This window comes from Rhodamnia argentea, chromosome 5 (assembly GCF_020921035.1).
Source record: "Rhodamnia argentea isolate NSW1041297 chromosome 5, ASM2092103v1, whole genome shotgun sequence".
Lineage (NCBI taxonomy): Eukaryota > Viridiplantae > Streptophyta > Magnoliopsida > Myrtales > Myrtaceae > Rhodamnia > Rhodamnia argentea.
In genome coordinates this window covers 1,550,100-1,566,002 of record NC_063154.1, presented here as the reverse complement: position 1 = coordinate 1,566,002, position 15,903 = coordinate 1,550,100, and the positions used below count along the sequence as shown (strand labels likewise).

General features: G+C 40.0%; 2 protein-coding genes across 8 annotated transcripts; both read right to left on the bottom strand.

The window, feature by feature from the left end:
• Positions 1-517: 517 nt before the first annotated feature.
• LOC115743790 (putative KHG/KDPG aldolase) lies at positions 518-4,605 on the bottom strand. 5 transcript variants are annotated; one of them, XM_030678757.2, is made up of 11 exons: positions 4,382-4,605; positions 4,237-4,291; positions 3,623-3,658; positions 3,490-3,534; positions 3,051-3,134; positions 2,817-2,882; positions 2,578-2,616; positions 2,047-2,146; positions 1,457-1,607; positions 1,003-1,107; positions 518-753 (listed from the first exon to the last, which is right to left on the bottom strand). In XM_030678757.2, exons 1-10 carry the CDS (start codon positions 4,579-4,581, stop codon positions 1,086-1,088), a joined length of 798 nt encoding a protein of 265 aa, XP_030534617.1. In that variant the 5' UTR covers positions 4,582-4,605; the 3' UTR covers positions 518-753; positions 1,003-1,085. The 5 variants fall into 5 exon arrangements, with proteins under 5 accessions (XP_030534617.1, XP_048135523.1, XP_048135524.1 ...); XM_048279566.1 differs by having other exon boundaries at positions 4,237-4,605; XM_048279567.1 differs by lacking the exon at positions 2,817-2,882 and having other exon boundaries at positions 4,237-4,605.
• A 2,206-nt stretch (positions 4,606-6,811) lies between these two features.
• Positions 6,812-14,077, bottom strand: LOC115743827 (mediator of RNA polymerase II transcription subunit 15a-like). 3 transcript variants are annotated; one of them, XM_048279555.1, is made up of 12 exons: positions 13,712-14,077; positions 13,233-13,344; positions 12,786-12,906; positions 11,716-12,416; positions 11,403-11,619; positions 11,210-11,310; positions 10,617-10,691; positions 9,431-10,483; positions 8,970-9,314; positions 7,726-7,926; positions 7,555-7,643; positions 6,812-7,360 (listed from the first exon to the last, which is right to left on the bottom strand). In XM_048279555.1, exons 1-12 carry the CDS (start codon positions 13,825-13,827, stop codon positions 7,162-7,164), a joined length of 3,330 nt encoding a protein of 1,109 aa, XP_048135512.1. In that variant the 5' UTR covers positions 13,828-14,077; the 3' UTR covers positions 6,812-7,161. The 3 variants fall into 3 exon arrangements, with proteins under 3 accessions (XP_048135512.1, XP_030534662.1, XP_048135513.1); XM_030678802.2 differs by having other exon boundaries at positions 11,210-11,280; XM_048279556.1 differs by having other exon boundaries at positions 11,403-11,616.
• Between the last annotated feature and the right edge of the window lie 1,826 nt (positions 14,078-15,903).

The following is a 15,903-nucleotide window of genomic DNA, read 5'->3' as shown; positions in this document are numbered from 1 at the left end:
TCTTTTAAGGTTTTGTGCCGATAATGACGGGGATTTGAGCGGATCCAGGGGTCGTAAAGACATGCCTTTTCTTTTTTCTTTTTTTGTGGTCGAACGTTAGGACGTGTCGGCACCCCGAGATTCACCGACTTTGAGACTTAATTATGATTTATTAGACTTGGGCCGAGCCTTAGGCTCGTCAATGGGCCCGTTTTAAGAATGTTCGGACGGGCCTTGTTCGAGCCCATGCTTTGGGTCGACCGGACCACCGGAAGTGGGTAGCGTAAGTTGACAGATCGAGCACCCGACAACACGAAGTCGAATTCGATAAATTACACCATCAGTTTCGGATTTCCCTGTTACGTACATGAGTAATCAATTTCGTTTATATCCGTTATAGAGTAACACAAGGAATTATCTGGAAATGGTACACCCACAAATGCTAACTACTCAGTCAGTCGTCGATGATCGGCGATCTGGTGCCCGATTCTATCGCTACAGTATGAACCACAGACGGAATGTTTACACCTCCACAACCCAGAGCTCCAGCAATCGGAGCATCGTGTTCCACAAATGGAATTTGCCCAAGATGCGCATTTCTTAAAAACTGGCCGATTGGGAAAGCATTTGAATGCCACTTGAGTCATCCTTAGGACAACCATCGATTGATTGTAACGAGTGACTGTACAAAATTGCATCACAGTCACAAGAGATCGATCACCGAACGACCACTCTGTCCAGCAAGAAAATGCACTCCACCGACGCAAGGTGCACCTGCAAATTTAAGAATATTACTAAGCATTTCAATCTCACTAGGAAGGGAACAATCCACTCGCATGGACAGAAACCTTACACCCTAAAATAAGTAAATAGAAAAACTACTTCCAAGATAAACACCAGAAGGTCAAGGGTCAGTATGCAGCGTTTTCAGGGAAAAAAAGAAAAAAAAAGTATCAATTTCCTAAAACAATATCATGGAAATCCAAGGTTCATCTTTAGTGAAAAACAACGAGGCAGCTGTACCTGAAATTTCAGTGCCCATCAGGCATATGAACATTCCTCAAGTCCTTCATACCCCTAGAGGTGATGCATAGGCAACAAACTTCCTATTCCAAGCATCTTTTCCTCCTGTAATTATCCAATCAGTTATAAGACACCAGATGAAACAAGAGAGAGAAAAACAAACATGTCCAGGATTCGTTCATAACTCACAAGCCAGATGATCATGCTTTTATGTGCATGTAAGCAAAAATCAGTAGGTTAGGACTAAAGGAATTTGTGTGATCTGATGGAACAAAATCCTAACAAAGTCCATAAAAAACATTTCAAATGTGCAGACCCAACCACTACATTGGTACACCACACAAACTCTAGCATAATGAAAGGTTTCATCATGCAGTTCAAAGCACAATCTCCAACCACCTTCTAGTTAATCTTCCAGATGGAACCCCTAAACTTATCAACAAAAGAGACTCACCGATCGACAGCTTCCCTGCCCTGCAAGGCTGCAATGTGAGCAAATTTAGATATTTCACTGAGATTGCATTGAGCCATTGCGCTTTTAGAGAATATGGCATCTGAGAGGACAACTGCGGATGCTCCTTTAGCAATGTATTCCCCAGCTAACCCTGAACCGAGGAATTAATTATTCCATCAGTGAAAGGTGGACTACCGGAGGCTGCTCCAACGATTGAATAAAAAACTCTCGCCGGAAGCTGAGAATGTAGCTTTAAAAGATTTGGCCTATGTTGGACTGAATATTGCGACGGTAACTGCTGATCCACATAAGGTTATGCAAAAGGTTCGTTAGGGAGAGAGAGAGAGATCCCATAGATTTTAGGTGTAAACAGTTGGCATCTGTTTCTCATAATGATGGTTAGGAAAAAAATGAGAATCATTCGAGAAATGCTGCAGCTATTTAAAATTATCTCATGCATGGAAAGACAAAAGTTAAGTACACAGGACTAACAGTCATCCATGGCCTGCCTAGTAATGGCATATGATCTTCAAGCGTCTTATGGAAACCATTAACAGTTTTAACCAAAGGACGTAGTTCAAGAAACAAACCTCTTGGAATGCCTTGAGAAGCAACCATGCGAATGTGAGGAAAAGGCTTCTTAAGTGCTGATATGTAGTGAGTTCCACCTAATGTTGAAACAGGGTATACCTATAAGAAAACATAATTCGAGAAAACATAGGAATCACAAGTTGATTCCGGAAACATGTTCAGGATTTACATAAACAAAGTAGAATCGTTCGTCTGAAAATAATAATTAAAAGAAGTGCTGAAGAAAGACATGGCTCTCTGAAAGATATCAAAACCCCATAATTTTGTTTTTCCCTATCAGCAGGAATGACACAGATTAGTAAAGAACAAATATACTGAGATGCATGCAGAAGAGGCTTCCCTATTACATGATGATTGGAAAGTTTCATGACTAAGTATAAGGTACAACGGATTTCTGCCAAACGCTACTCAATCAAGGGCACAGAGAGATACTCATTTGAAGGAAATATGTAATTACTTACATAAGTAATGAAAATGGTGTCAAAGAATGATACACAAATTGGTGCGACATAGGAGGACTGCATGCCTACCTTCACAATCTTGGCACCAGCATCATATGCAGACAATATCTGCGAAAGATGTAGAATGTAACTAAAGACACTCGATGTTGATTAAAATGTTCTGAAGTTTCAGCAAAGAAATGCTATAATACTCAGACAAGAGAAATTAGGCACTGATGGTTGCAGAAACAAGCTTTATACCATATCATTCACCACATGAATGACATTAAAAGGAACGTTCTACTCGGAAAAAAAAAAAAAAACCTTACTTCTGTGGGGGTCATCACTCCAGGGATGTATAGGACTCCACAATCTTGTGAGTCAGACAAAATGTCCTTGCGACCAGAAAAAGGATCAGAGTAAACATAGGAGCAATGCTGGAAGGCAGATGTACTATATAAGTTTTCTTTCAGGGAGCAGAAACTTGAAATAGGCTTCAAAACCTTGTAGACCATCACACTGGTTAAAAAATTAAAATATGCCTCCAGTACTGTAGCAGATACCTTAACCATTGCAGGACTCATCAGGAACTTGGCTCCGGCAACTATTGCATTTTGAGCATCCTCAGCATTCAAAATGGTCCCAACCTGACCAAAATTATCAGATTTAGAACACCCAAGAAAGTATCTGATACAAAGCACCAATTTTTGCATCCATGTATAAGCAACACTCATTAATCAGGAGAGTTTTCGAGAAGACCCACACGTTGAACTAACCAACCACAAAGTCCATTGTGACAGTAAATGTCAACTAGAGAATTGTTAAAAAAAAATAGAAAAAAAATAGAGTTAGAGAAGCCCAATGAATGCAAAAGCTATGTCAACTACTCTATATCAAAAGCTATGCCTGCATGCCCAAACCAACTTTTCACATGTGATGCACGAATGTTCACACAGAACAGAAGCAAAGGCACGCAAGGTCTAGAAAAGGTAGGCGAGTTACTCCGAGGGTTGCTGTAGGGTGATCTTCGATCAGCCAACGCAAAACCTGTGCACAATGAAAGATAAAGTTTTAACTCTCCAGTAAGTCGTCCAGAAAAACTGAAACCTTGCAGAAAAATGAGAATCCAGACAACCTCAAACACACCAGGGGTGGACCTGACTACTTCCAGCTGCAAAATACAACGAAAGCACGTTAAAAACCACGAGCATAAGTCATGTGCTATGACTACAAGCAGACAATGTCTACCCTATTCTCCAATGAGCACTTCATTTTTTTATGAGTTGTCAATTTTATAGTTCAAAATTTCAAATTTGGGAGTATTCAACCCCACTCAACAATGAGCAATTCTTTGCCAATATTATGCAAAAGCTAGCTAATGGAGCAAGAGAAAACATACCCGATCCTCTCAACTATCAGTAATCACTTCAGGATAGCTCCAATTAAGAGTAATTCATTGACCGCTCTCTCTTCCTCACTCTACCCATGCATCCGTATATATCAGTCTATAAAATTTAGCAATGGCTAGTGATGTCGACTGAACCACGTCATTCACACGAGTCATGATGCAATTTAGAGAATTCAGTTCACAGTCTTAGCAGGAAACCTCAGCCTGTCAGCAACAAAAGCAAAAAGAACTCCGCACGAAAATTCCCAACAAAAGGCTTAAAAGTAAAACTAGCTAGCATATGATAGACTCTAACAACAACTTCGTTCAAGCTCATGAGAGGTCGCGGGCAGAGAACTCACAACCGTAATGCCAGCTCCAAGCGCAGCGCAGGCAGCTTCAAATGCCAGCTCCGGACTATCAATCACACATTCACACCGGCTCCGAGTAAGATTCAAAAACACATTGAGCAAAATCGTGCCGATCGAGAGAGAGAGAGAGAGAGACCTATTGGCGCGAAGGCAAGCGATGATGCCGGAGTTCTCGATGCCCGAAATGGTTTGTTGAACAGGAGATAGAGACGATCGAGCGGTGCAGGCACAAAGCCTGTGTCGTCGAGAAGGAGGGGGAAGCGTCAGCGGTGGCTGCGGCGGCGAGAGCAAAGGCGGTCTTCGCCACAAGCAGTAGCTCGCGCTAGGAAGGGCCATATCCAAATAGCCAGATTTTTCTCCTCTAAAATTTGCACGCTATACAAATATATGAAAAAATTCCAAATCTTTTTCTCAAATAAGAATTCGAGGTGAATCTTATTTTCTTTTTAAAAAATAGCCTGATATGGCATATCAATTTCAAATAAGAATGGCACCATGTAATCTTTAAAAAGCCTCATTTTAAGAGCATTTTCTTCATTTATTTTTTAAATTTTTTCCCTTTTTTCTGCTTTTGAAAATGTTTAAAATGATGAAAGTTTAGAAAGGAAAAAAAAAAACTACAAGCAAGGAACCCTTCCGTCTGTGGCCATCGTCCCATCTTGCCGATTCGATCATCATGCATTATGTCGCTATCTATCCATAGTTTTATATGCCTACCCACCTCCCCTAGCTCGTGGGGCATCGGCAATGGCCCGCAACCAGCAACCACACCGACCAATGGCAAGGGCTAGACCTTGCTATAACCGAGAGAGGGTTGTGACCCCGGTTCGGGTCCGGAGCGAAGGCCGACGACCCTCGCGTAGATTTGGAAGAGGGTCATGGCCTCTCTTGGTTCTAGAGAGGGCCGACCTCCATAGGTCGAAGGGACCGCCCTCTCACTTGTATTTTTTTCTTTTTATCTTTTTTTATCTTAAAAAAAAGAAAAAAAGAAAAGATAAAGCTAAAAAAAAAAACAACAAAAAAGTAAATGATAAAAACATCCTTAAAGTCAAGTCCTTTTTTAAGATTACATGTCACTTCAAATGATATTTACTTTTTTGAAATAATATATATTTTAGGTTTTTATTTGAGAAATTAATTGTACTTCGGACCCTTATTTAAAAAATTTTCCAAACATGCTTATACATATATTTACTTCTTAAGTTGTTTAAGATTCTATAAAAATATGTTATTTTAATCCGCGGTGTTCGTAATTTGCCCACATCCTTTATTTATTTCCTTATGGGCAAATGTAGAGTTATTTTAATTTATGATCTCACTCCATGAATTTTCTCACGACATTCTTCACGTATACACCTGAACACAAAGATAATAATCTGTATTATATATAAATAAGTGTCTTGATTTCAAGGTCGCGTCGTTAATTAGATGAATGAAAATTTTAATTCCACATAGAGTCTAAGATATTTGTTTAGAATATGGATGGAAGTGTCTTAATTTCAGAATCATAATGTTAATTAAATAAATTGAAACTCTAATGCCATGACTTTTCGTGATTTGCTAAGCTTAGACTTGCGATTGCTTGGAGATTCGGTGAGCGAGTTAGGCTGCGTATGGTAACGTTTATGTTTCTGGGAGCATATTTGGAACATAAACATTTTTTTGTGTTTCTGTTTCCGACTACCATTTTCGGGAACAAAAACGCGTTTGGCAAGTACAAAAAAAAAATACTTTTTTCATCAAAAGGAATGATCTGCAACCGTCAGACGGCCACACCGGCGACCGGCGACCGGCGATCTGTGGGCGGCGACCGGCAGCAAGCAACGGCGGCCACTTCGGTTCCTCACCAACGATGGTGCACGGTGGTGGCTTGCACGAGCTCGCCCTCGAGTTGTTTCTAAAAAGTGTTCAAAAATCCAGAAACAAGTTTTTTTTGTTTCTTTTTTTGGCTTCAAAAGTGTTTCTTTTTTCAAAAGTGGAACATTTTTCAACCATACGTGTTTCTGTTCCGAAAGTGTTCCGAGAACACTTTTGAAACAGAAACACTTTCCAACGAGTGTTATCATACAGGCCCTTAATGCCATCGACCCATGGTTAACATTCTCTAAGGAGTCAATAGATCAAAAAAAGGAAAAAAGCCACCAAAAAGCCTTAAATTGTACTGCCATGACACAATTATCCTCAACTTTTCTTTTTATGATATCAAAAACTCAAAACTATAGCCAAAATGACACATTTACCTGAATCTTTTTCTTAAACTTATACCTAAACAACACATTTATCCAAAAAAAATTCTTAAACTCGTACCTATACGACACATTTACCCTCCGTATTGATTTTTTAGCCAAAACAACATCGCCTTTATTATTGTTTGCTTTCTAACGTCCATATAGGTAGATTTTTAACGGTGCTCATTGAAATAATTTTAACAGAGGGTAAATGTGTCATACAAGTACAAATTTGACATTTTTTATGTTGCAAAAAAAGTTTAGGATCACAATGGGCATAATTTAGAGTTTTTTATGGCATTTGCCCTGAAAAAAGGATTAACACAACTACAAATAATCACTACTTTCTACTGAAGTCAACTAATCTTAACTGAGACCCGCTTCAACTTCAAGCTCCCCATCCAAAAACCAACACTTGAACAGTCACACCAAGCAAATCCCAAAAATATGCAATTCAAAAGCAAAATCTAGAGCAGAAGCACAGAAAGTACAGAGGAATTATTGATGATAGATATCAGTGCTCAACTGCTCATGCTCTTAAAAAGAAAATGGCAACATTCAAAATGCTCGGCTGATGATCAAAATCTCAACCTAAGTTGTGTAACTCAATGGTCTTGATTGAAGAAAAACTGTAATTGGTCGTGTCGATTAGAAATAACAGCGCTATTAAATAGCACTAGGCTCAAAATTAGGAGCATTGTTCCCAAGCTCCATATTTGGAGCTGAAGCTGCCGCCGCCGCTCTGCCTTGCAAAATCCAAAATGACAGCTCGAACACTCTCTTCCCAACTCAGCGCTATCCCTCTGAGCGACATGGGTTGTGCAAGCATTCTGAGAGCACGGCCGAGCCTTGATTTTGCCTTAGCTGAAAGATCTTCAGCCTCTTTACTGCAAAAGGGAAAAATTGCAAGAAGAAATTCAGACATTAAGCAAAGGTTATTGTAAGTACTAAAGAGACCAACAACCAGCAACAAAGATATACAATATCCGACTTGAACTGGCGGTTCTTAAAAATTCAAAAGAATGGGATCATTAACCACCCCTAATTATGTCCTACAAAATCTCACACGATAAACTCTCACCTGACATCAACTGGAAGCTTGTCCAGAAGTATGGGAGAGCAGTTTGGATAGTTCATAGGCAGAAGCAACCACAAAGGCTGAATCAGTGACTGCACAACAATCAGAGAGAGAAATTGGTATGAACTTCAGAAAAGCAGGTATATTCGACGAAATCCCATACAAACATCTCACCGTTTTCAAGGAGGTGGTTTGTGATCTTTGAATTGGACTTATCCCCACCCCGGTGAAAGAGCACTTAACTATAGTTCCTTCACCTACTTTAGTAAAAGAAGAAGCTGCATGAGAATCAACTTCTTCATCACTAATATCGACCACTGTGAGTATAAGTTGCTGGTTAATCTGCTTTATTTCTCCGCAGAGGTCGTAATTAGCCTGCAAAAATGCGTATCATTCTGCTCAATAGACTAGCATCATGTAATAAAAGCCAACTGGCTCAGTATGGACATAGCAACTCTTTCTAGATTATGAAAAAGATAATCACTTAAAAATCCACTGGCTAATCCCATTTACTGGAAAAGGTCCAGGTGGCTGTAGTGTTTAGAAGTGTGGTCGTCTGGGAGATGACTGCACCAGTTTACTTTTAACACTTGCTATGTTTTCTTTTTATCCAAAAAGAAAACTTGCTTCACCCATCATGAGTATTCATTTACATTTCAGCAAACCAAATACAAGAAAAGAAAGGGCACTCCGAAAGGCATAAGGCAGCAGGCAAGAAAAGTCTGAGAAGGAAAGACATGTGAAGTTAGCCCAGTACATAAGGGTCCTTTCAAACATCAGTACTGTAAAGATTATTAAACATGGACATGTCACATGGAGACTGTTGGAATAAATAAATATTAAACCACGCATTTTTGTAACAGCTTAAGCTTTTAGAGCAGTTGGCTGTGGTCCCATAAAATCTTTCATGGTATCAGAGCTTAAGCTTTTGGAATAAATAAATATTAAACCACACCTTCTTCTAACAGCTTAAGCTTTTAGAGCAGTTGGTTGTAGTTCCCTAAAATCTTTCGGAGACAACAATTAGAGAGAGACAAATGAAGGGGCAGACTAAACACCCCGGGGAATGGAGCAAGACGTTCGACTTAGAAACCCAGCGGTTCAAGTATCAAACACAAGGCCTACTGGATTTAATCTTTTATATTGAAGAGACATAAATTGGTCCTAGCAGCACTACCGGATTGACTTGAAATAAAAACTGTTGACCAGAATTTTGAGAAAACAGTATCCAGGACAACTGAAAAATTGTTCTCTGCCAAGTGCACTCAAGAAATGTAAGTTAATGTAAGAAAGATAGCCAGTAAACAGCAATACCAAATACAACAGGTTTTGTTACACACCAAAACTAGGCTTAACCTAGACAAATGACTATAATGCACCAAAAAGTTATGGCTTTTATGTCAAAGAAATATCAGAACCTCATATCTCGGCCTTTTGATACTAGATGATGCCGTTGACTCTATATCGGAAATTTCTGAACCAGTCCTTTGCGCAAAACTATCATTCATACTTCCTGGAGATGACACCAGGTTCAGAGGCATCGCCCAAACATGGCGTTTCAATTTCCTTGTGCCACTTATTTCATCTTGCAAATTGGATATTTGTGATTGCAAATGGCACTTCAATGTTGCAGCCAAGTCCTCACCAACCGCATTCCTTGAACCACTTCCTTGTCCAGTCCCAGCTAGACAATCGCCTCCTCTGGCCACTGACATAATGTCACTTACGGCAGATTGAAAAGCTTCATGTGAAACTGAGTTCACCTGAAACAAAGACAGCAGGAACAACTTACACCTACAATTTATTCAAGGGGCAAATCTCCATCGTGATATAGCGTAGTATGTAGTAAAAGCATTTGAAAGAAATCAGCCAGACCAACCGCTCTAATTAGACGCTCAACAGGCTCTTCAGTAACACTTGATTTTCCAGAAGAAGTTTTTGCCGATTTCCATGGAGCCCCATCTGGACTACTTAATTCAGCAAGCAGCGGTGAGACTGAAATTCCTGGAGTCCCAATAGAAACTGGTGGTGTTGATGCCGGTGCATCATCTGTTTGCAGCTGTCCAATATTTCCACCATTGGATAGTGATGAGAGACCTGAAATAGATTTCTTGGTCTCCGCTGGCATTGGCGAGAAGCCCAAAGGAGTAGCAGGGGATGGAACTATAAAAGGTGAGTCTGCATATTGTAAAAAAGTTCCAGTTTTTGTGGAAGCCATCAACAGCTTTTGCCTATCAATGTCTGGAGAAGGGTGCTCTGAGATTTGAATGGAAGCCGCTGGGAGAAGCTGCTGTGAAGATTTAGGCAATGAAGTTCCCGATTTCAATTGTTGATCTAAATGAGTAGACCGATATCCAGATAAACGATGTTGCTGAGAGATAGATCCTGGTCCGACACTTCTCATCTTTGAGTCATTTGGATCGCCCATTTGATGAGGCTGTGACATCTGATAAGTCTGCAAGCATGCAGGTAGCTGCTGTGAAATCTGTTGTTTCTGCATCAGCTGTGGCTGCACCTGGCATTCTTGAAATTGTTGTTTAAGTTGCTGATTTTGCAGCATCCGTCGCTCCTGATGTTGATTCAGATAATTAAACTGAAGCATGTTTGGGTTGCACTGAAAATTAACAGTGGTTTCTGACATATCTATTCCAGGTGACAGGACAGGAGGAAACTGAGCTGGGGATTGTTCAGGCGGCATGGACTGCATATGAGGTGAGGGTGGGGGGACTTGTGGTTGCTGCAGCGGAATTAGCCTCCCAGTTCTACTTACATTGATGATATTCACAATGCTCTCCTCGTATGAACTCAAATTATCCTTCATACTGGGTGAGATTTTGCTTTTGGGAACTCGCAGAAAAGAAATGACTTGAGCCACCATTTTCTTATACCTTTGATATTGCCCCGAGTTGGGTGACTGGGGAATAGAACCATTCTGGGAAGATACAAATACAACTTGTAAAGAGAAGAACTGTGCAGGCTTAACCTCGTACTTGCATGTTTTCTTAAAATGAGTACTCTAAATATGACAATGTTCGTTCCTATACTTAAGTACTGAGGACACACACCTGCTGCAGTATCATAGAAACTCTGCTGTATATTTCCTCTAATTCAGATAAATACAGCCTCTTCATGTCATTAATCTGCGATCCAGAAGAAGCTAGTCAATATAATTAAGGCAGTTTCAAAGAAACGCACACAAGAGTGCTTTCTCCTCATTTTAGTCTGTCCATCCTAAGAAGCCAAAATACTGAAAGTTCGCCATTCAGATTTGATAAGTGGTACAAGTTACATGGCCATTTTACAGTAATAAGTAGAAGAAACATTTAACAGTGTTCTATGGAATTACAACAAGAGAAAATCCAGGAAACAGCAATCTCTCTAATTAGCTCTCAACATGTGACTCATCAGATCCTATGACATCACTGAATAATCAGAAAAACCACCAGTCTTTTGGTCCTCCTGGTTTTCAAGGTGACATCTCACAAGCCCATGCATCTACTCATTTTTTCGCAATTCACAATGGTCCACCACTGCTGCTTATCATACTAGAAAATTCCTACAATCCATAACTTAGTAACACGGTGAAGACCGAAGGGCATGACTGCAGCCATCCAATTTGGTCAAATTATGCTCAACAGATTAAATCACATTGAACTACCTTTTGAAAAGATTCCTCTTGCCAATTGCCAGCACAAGCAGTATCTGTTTGAGAGATGGAATCAAGAGATTCTGCAAAATTGAAGGCAAAACTCTTCATATCTGAAATCCAAACTAGAGGATGTAGATATTCATTTACAACAGGTGCACTACAAACAAGGCTAGGATGATTCACACAATGGTAAATAACATACTCGATGTTCCTGGAAGGGGCACTTGTGATGGGAATGACTGCATTTGTTGATTTGTCATACTCTGGTGCTGCATTGATGATCTTGACGCTTGTAAATTTCTCTGCATTCCAGAATGGTAGGAACCAGATGGTAAATAATTGGGAGGCTCTTGCATACACCCCTGTTTGCTAGAGCACCCATATTGAGTCCGCACAAATTGTTGCTGCACTTGCTGCTGCTGCAATCCAGAGACATCAACGTGAGCCCTCAACTTCAGTTTATTTTCATTGGAGAGAATGTCTTTTTGCGCTACCAAAGAATGTTGCTGCCTCACCTGGTTTGGAATGTCATTCTGCAGTTGCTGCTGCATATTCATCAGGCTGCTATGCTGGTTGATGAAGTTATTTTGTGGCATATTCAATACAGTGGCCTGTTGTCCTATATTCTGCTGTTGTGGAGGCACTGGGTAGGCACTTGTATGTTGTGTTTGATGTTGGAGCCTGGCAACTGATTCTTGATGTTGCTGAAGCACTGATTGTTTTGATTGCTGAGTATAGGAAAGTTGACTTTGATGAAGGCTAGACAGAGGAGATGACTGCATAACAATTTGCTGTGTGATAGGGCATGTCTGCAGAACAGATTGCTGAGGAGGCTGAGATCGAGTGGCCGGTGACAAATTATGAAAGTTTTGCTTCATGGCCTGACGCTGCAACTGCTGGTTGTAAAGATGCTGCTGTGGATTTTGAGATTGATGCTGTTCAGGTCCACGAATCTGCCTCTGAGGATTACAAAACATGCTTGAGGAGATATCTCTTCCCTTCATACCCATCTGTGGCTTGTCTGAGAACACCCGGATGTGCTGCATGTTGGAGTTCAGTCCACCCGCACTTGGTGTGGAATTCCAGTTCGAGTTGCCAGGAGGGGGCATGGATGATAAATTGGGAGGACATTGTGTCCTATGTTGTGCTTGAGACTGATTAACTGCCGCTTGATTGGGATTTGATTGACTTTGATTTTGAATTTGGGTCCAGGCACCTACAAAGGACATGAAATTGATGAAATGACAAAAACCATGAAAGCATCCAGTACAAAATCTTGTGCAATGGTTAAAAGAAAATCAAGACATAGAAAAACATGAAATTGCGAGTAGGTAAAAATCATGCATCTTGATTTCATCACATGCTGGCGAAAGAATTTGGACTAGACTGCCTTGGTCATTATTTAGATGTCAAATACATCTGCATTGTATATTCACCTCCCTCATCCACCTCAAGGCAGAACCGACACAGAGACAGAGCATGCAGTGAAAGAGGTCTACTGAGATTAGTACTCGGCCCAAATGTATGTTCTCAATAATTCTACTCTACTTGGGTCAAATGATCGTCGACAGCCTTAAATTCGTACCTGGATCTGAAGGCATATTGCTTGTCCCACTGGTGTTGGCCAGCAATGAATTGGCTCCTTTATTTTGCTGACATCTCTCAATCTGTAGCATCTTTAGAGATACCCTCCGTACATAATCTTGCTGAAAGGAAAATGAAGGAGATGCTCAACATGACGATAGCCAAAGCCTTAAACCATGCTATAACTTTGCAAGAAAATTTCCTCATTTTCTCCCAATACCACTGATGCATAATTACTCAAATGCATGACTTACTTCAATCCAAGCAGCGGATGTATATGAAATAAAGCTGTAAATCCAGCAGCCAAGATGCAATGACCAGACTCCATAACTATAAACATGTGTCCGCCAAGAGAGCATGTTCTTGTCTTGATATTGCTTCTAAATCATGCAATCTTATGGAACCGGCACACCTGTCAACCTAGAAAAAGAAAAGACTATTCACGTACCTGACTTGAGGCGGCAGTATATAGCCTATCCTCCAACTGCATTGCGACCTTCTGTGCTTCGGGAAGACCCTCTTGCCCGCGAAGAGGAACGCACTTGATCAGGTTCTCCATGCTTCACGTTAAAACCATATATTCGTGAGAGATTGAAGCTGTTGGACATGAATCGCGAACACGAAGCAATCCACATGAAGAAAAATCTAGCAGCCTTGAGGAGGGCAGGCGAGAAATCACTAAAAAGCAATCTTTTTCCTGAAGGCAACATAGTCAGGACACCGAAAACATAGCCACCGTGCCTAGGTACATGATCTTCCCAAAATATTCACCCATCAAAATCGTCACCATGCCCGCAACTTGTTAGTTCGACCTCGATGTGCCTCTGCTTTAGACATTCTTAGTGAAGAAAACAGACGTCGGAATCCCCCTCCTCCCCCCCCGCCCCCCAAAAAAAAAAAAACAAATACGCGATAAAGAGAACTCACAAGTTGTTGACGACCCGTTTGCGGGATTCCGGCGGCCAACTCTGCCTCCACTCGCCGCCTTCGACGGCAGGAGCGCCGCCCTGCGCCTTAGCCACCGGGTTGTTATTGCTTTCCATCGATTATCCGATCCTTGTTCTCACCAATCCATTGATGGTTTCCGACGATCGGCAACAATCAGCCGAGAGAATTCAACGACACCGCCAGGACTCTTACGTAGGGCGATGGGGAGAGCAATGCGAGGTGGAGCCACGCTCTAGAGTCCTCAATTATGGATTACTTGGAGAAGAAGGAGTTGCAGGACATGGAAGCAGTTTAACGAGGTCTTCTTGGTGAATTGCGCCATCGTCACCTTATAAACTCCTAAGATTTGCTTTGGTTACGTGCTTCACAGTATTCCCGATACGCCTATTTATTTGAAGGATTCTAACCCTCTTCGAATTTGTGGATAATTGCATTAAAAGTCCTAAACTTTTTGCGAAATTGTGACCGAATCCTAAAATTTTTAAAAATTACAATCAAAATCTTAAAACTTATCAAGTTAATTCAATTAAATGCTTCTGTTTATTCCGTCCAACCAAAGAAAAATGCTGATATGTCTTGTTTTATTAATTTCTTAAGGCACGCGGTGGCAACGTGGCTTCCACCAAGCGCCACGTCAAAAAAATATTAAAAAGCTTAAAAGAAATATACACTAAACTAGATTTAAAAAATGAAGAAGCTGAAAGTAAAAAAATAAAAAATAACTACAGAAAAGAAACACAAAACTAAGGCTTGGTTGATGACTACCTTCGGTAAAGGTTGCCTGGCCTCATTGGTGGCCGGCGAGGGTCGTTGGAAGCTATTTCTTACTATAAATAGATTTTTTTTCTATTCTCTTGACGAGTTTTTAAGTAGAGAAACGTGTTTGATAATGACATAAAATTTATGTTCCCAACATAGAAATTTATTCGATAACAGCATAAAATTTCTACGATTGCCGGCAAATTATGGCCAACAGATTGGAGTGCAACAGATGGTGACTAGCGGCGATCGGTGGATCGCAGACGACAATAGGGATGCGGAAGAGAAGAAGATCCCATGCGAGAGAGAGCGAGCAATATAAAGAATTCTTATTTCTATTTCAAACATAATTGTGGACTAAAAATTATCAAATATCGTTATCAAACGAATTTATATTTCAAATATGATCATGAAAACAGAAAAATTTAAAAAAAAATAGAGAAATAAAATAATTATCACGTGCGGCCTTGACAAAATTTGCTGGTCGAGGTTTCCCAAGAGCAAGCCCCTTGTCACTTTTCATTGGTGGACCAACGTTTGTAAATGCGGCAGAAGTGGAGGTCGCTGGGTTCCAATCTCTTGGCTATAACCTATCCTTTTATAAATTGTTTTTATTTGTCTTTTAACTTGCATAGTGTTCTGGCAAAATAAACTCTTATCTTTTATTTACATTTTTCTCAAGTACATGAATAATTAATATACCTATATTTATATTTAATTAGACTATTGCATTTTGCACATGAATTAGTATTTAACAATAAATCTACCCCGAAGAAAAGTATCCGTATGCTATTATTTAGTCTTTCGAGTATCGGTGCCCTATCGACCATTCGACATATATTAATATAATAGGAAAACATCATCAGATTTCAAATTTTTGGCCCGATTTCTCGCACTCCATGCTACATAATTATTTCTTGTAATTATATCGAAATTCTTTTCATTTATCAATAACAACAAAAACACATACCTTTTTGTCTATCTTTGATTTCTTAATCTTCGGAGAGGAGGAAAATTAACAAAGATAGAGAAAGATCTTTGGGTTTATATTAAATTTTTGCATTATTCTCAAAAATATTTTAGATTTCCTATAATCTCAAAAAAGGATATCCATCCATGAAAAATAGGAAAAAAATATTATGAAGCTATTCGATATATTACAATATTTTTTTTTTTTTGGGTCCAAAATATATTACAATATTAAGCGCAACTAATTGATGGGCTTTAAAATGGTCGTGAGGCCCGTGAGAAGGTTGCGCTGTGCAAAAGCCCACAAGGAAACCTATTGGTACCCAAAAAAACGCGACAAATCGGTACTTAATTAGAAAAAATGTAGGTGGCACCGTAGAATCGGTACGTTACACTGACAATTACACGGAGCAAATAAGTCGACACTTTAAATTGTCAAAAGG

Bases quoted from the DNA above. Each gene is read 5' to 3' on its own strand.
- LOC115743790 (XM_048279566.1), bottom strand. From the start codon at position 4,581: ATGGCCCTTCCTAGCGCGAGCTACTGCTTGTGGCGAAGACCGCCTTTG. The intron at 3,659-4,236 runs GTGAGTTCTCTG...TGTATTTTGCAG, and splicing joins TTGGAGCTGGCATTACGGTT to CTGGAAGTAGTCAGGTCCAC. The intron at 1,108-1,456 runs GTGAGTCTCTTT...GGATAATTACAG, and splicing joins GGCAGGGAAGCTGTCGATCG to GAGGAAAAGATGCTTGGAAT.
- LOC115743827 (XM_048279555.1), bottom strand. From the start codon at position 13,827: ATGGAAAGCAATAACAACCCGGTGGCTAAGGCGCAGGGCGGCGCTCCT. The intron at 10,692-11,209 runs GTAGTTCAATGT...TCTGGATCGCAG, and splicing joins AAGAGGAATCTTTTCAAAAG to ATTAATGACATGAAGAGGCT. The intron at 7,927-8,969 runs GTTCTGATATTT...GCATTTTTGCAG, and splicing joins TCAAAAGGCCGAGATATGAG to GCTAATTACGACCTCTGCGG.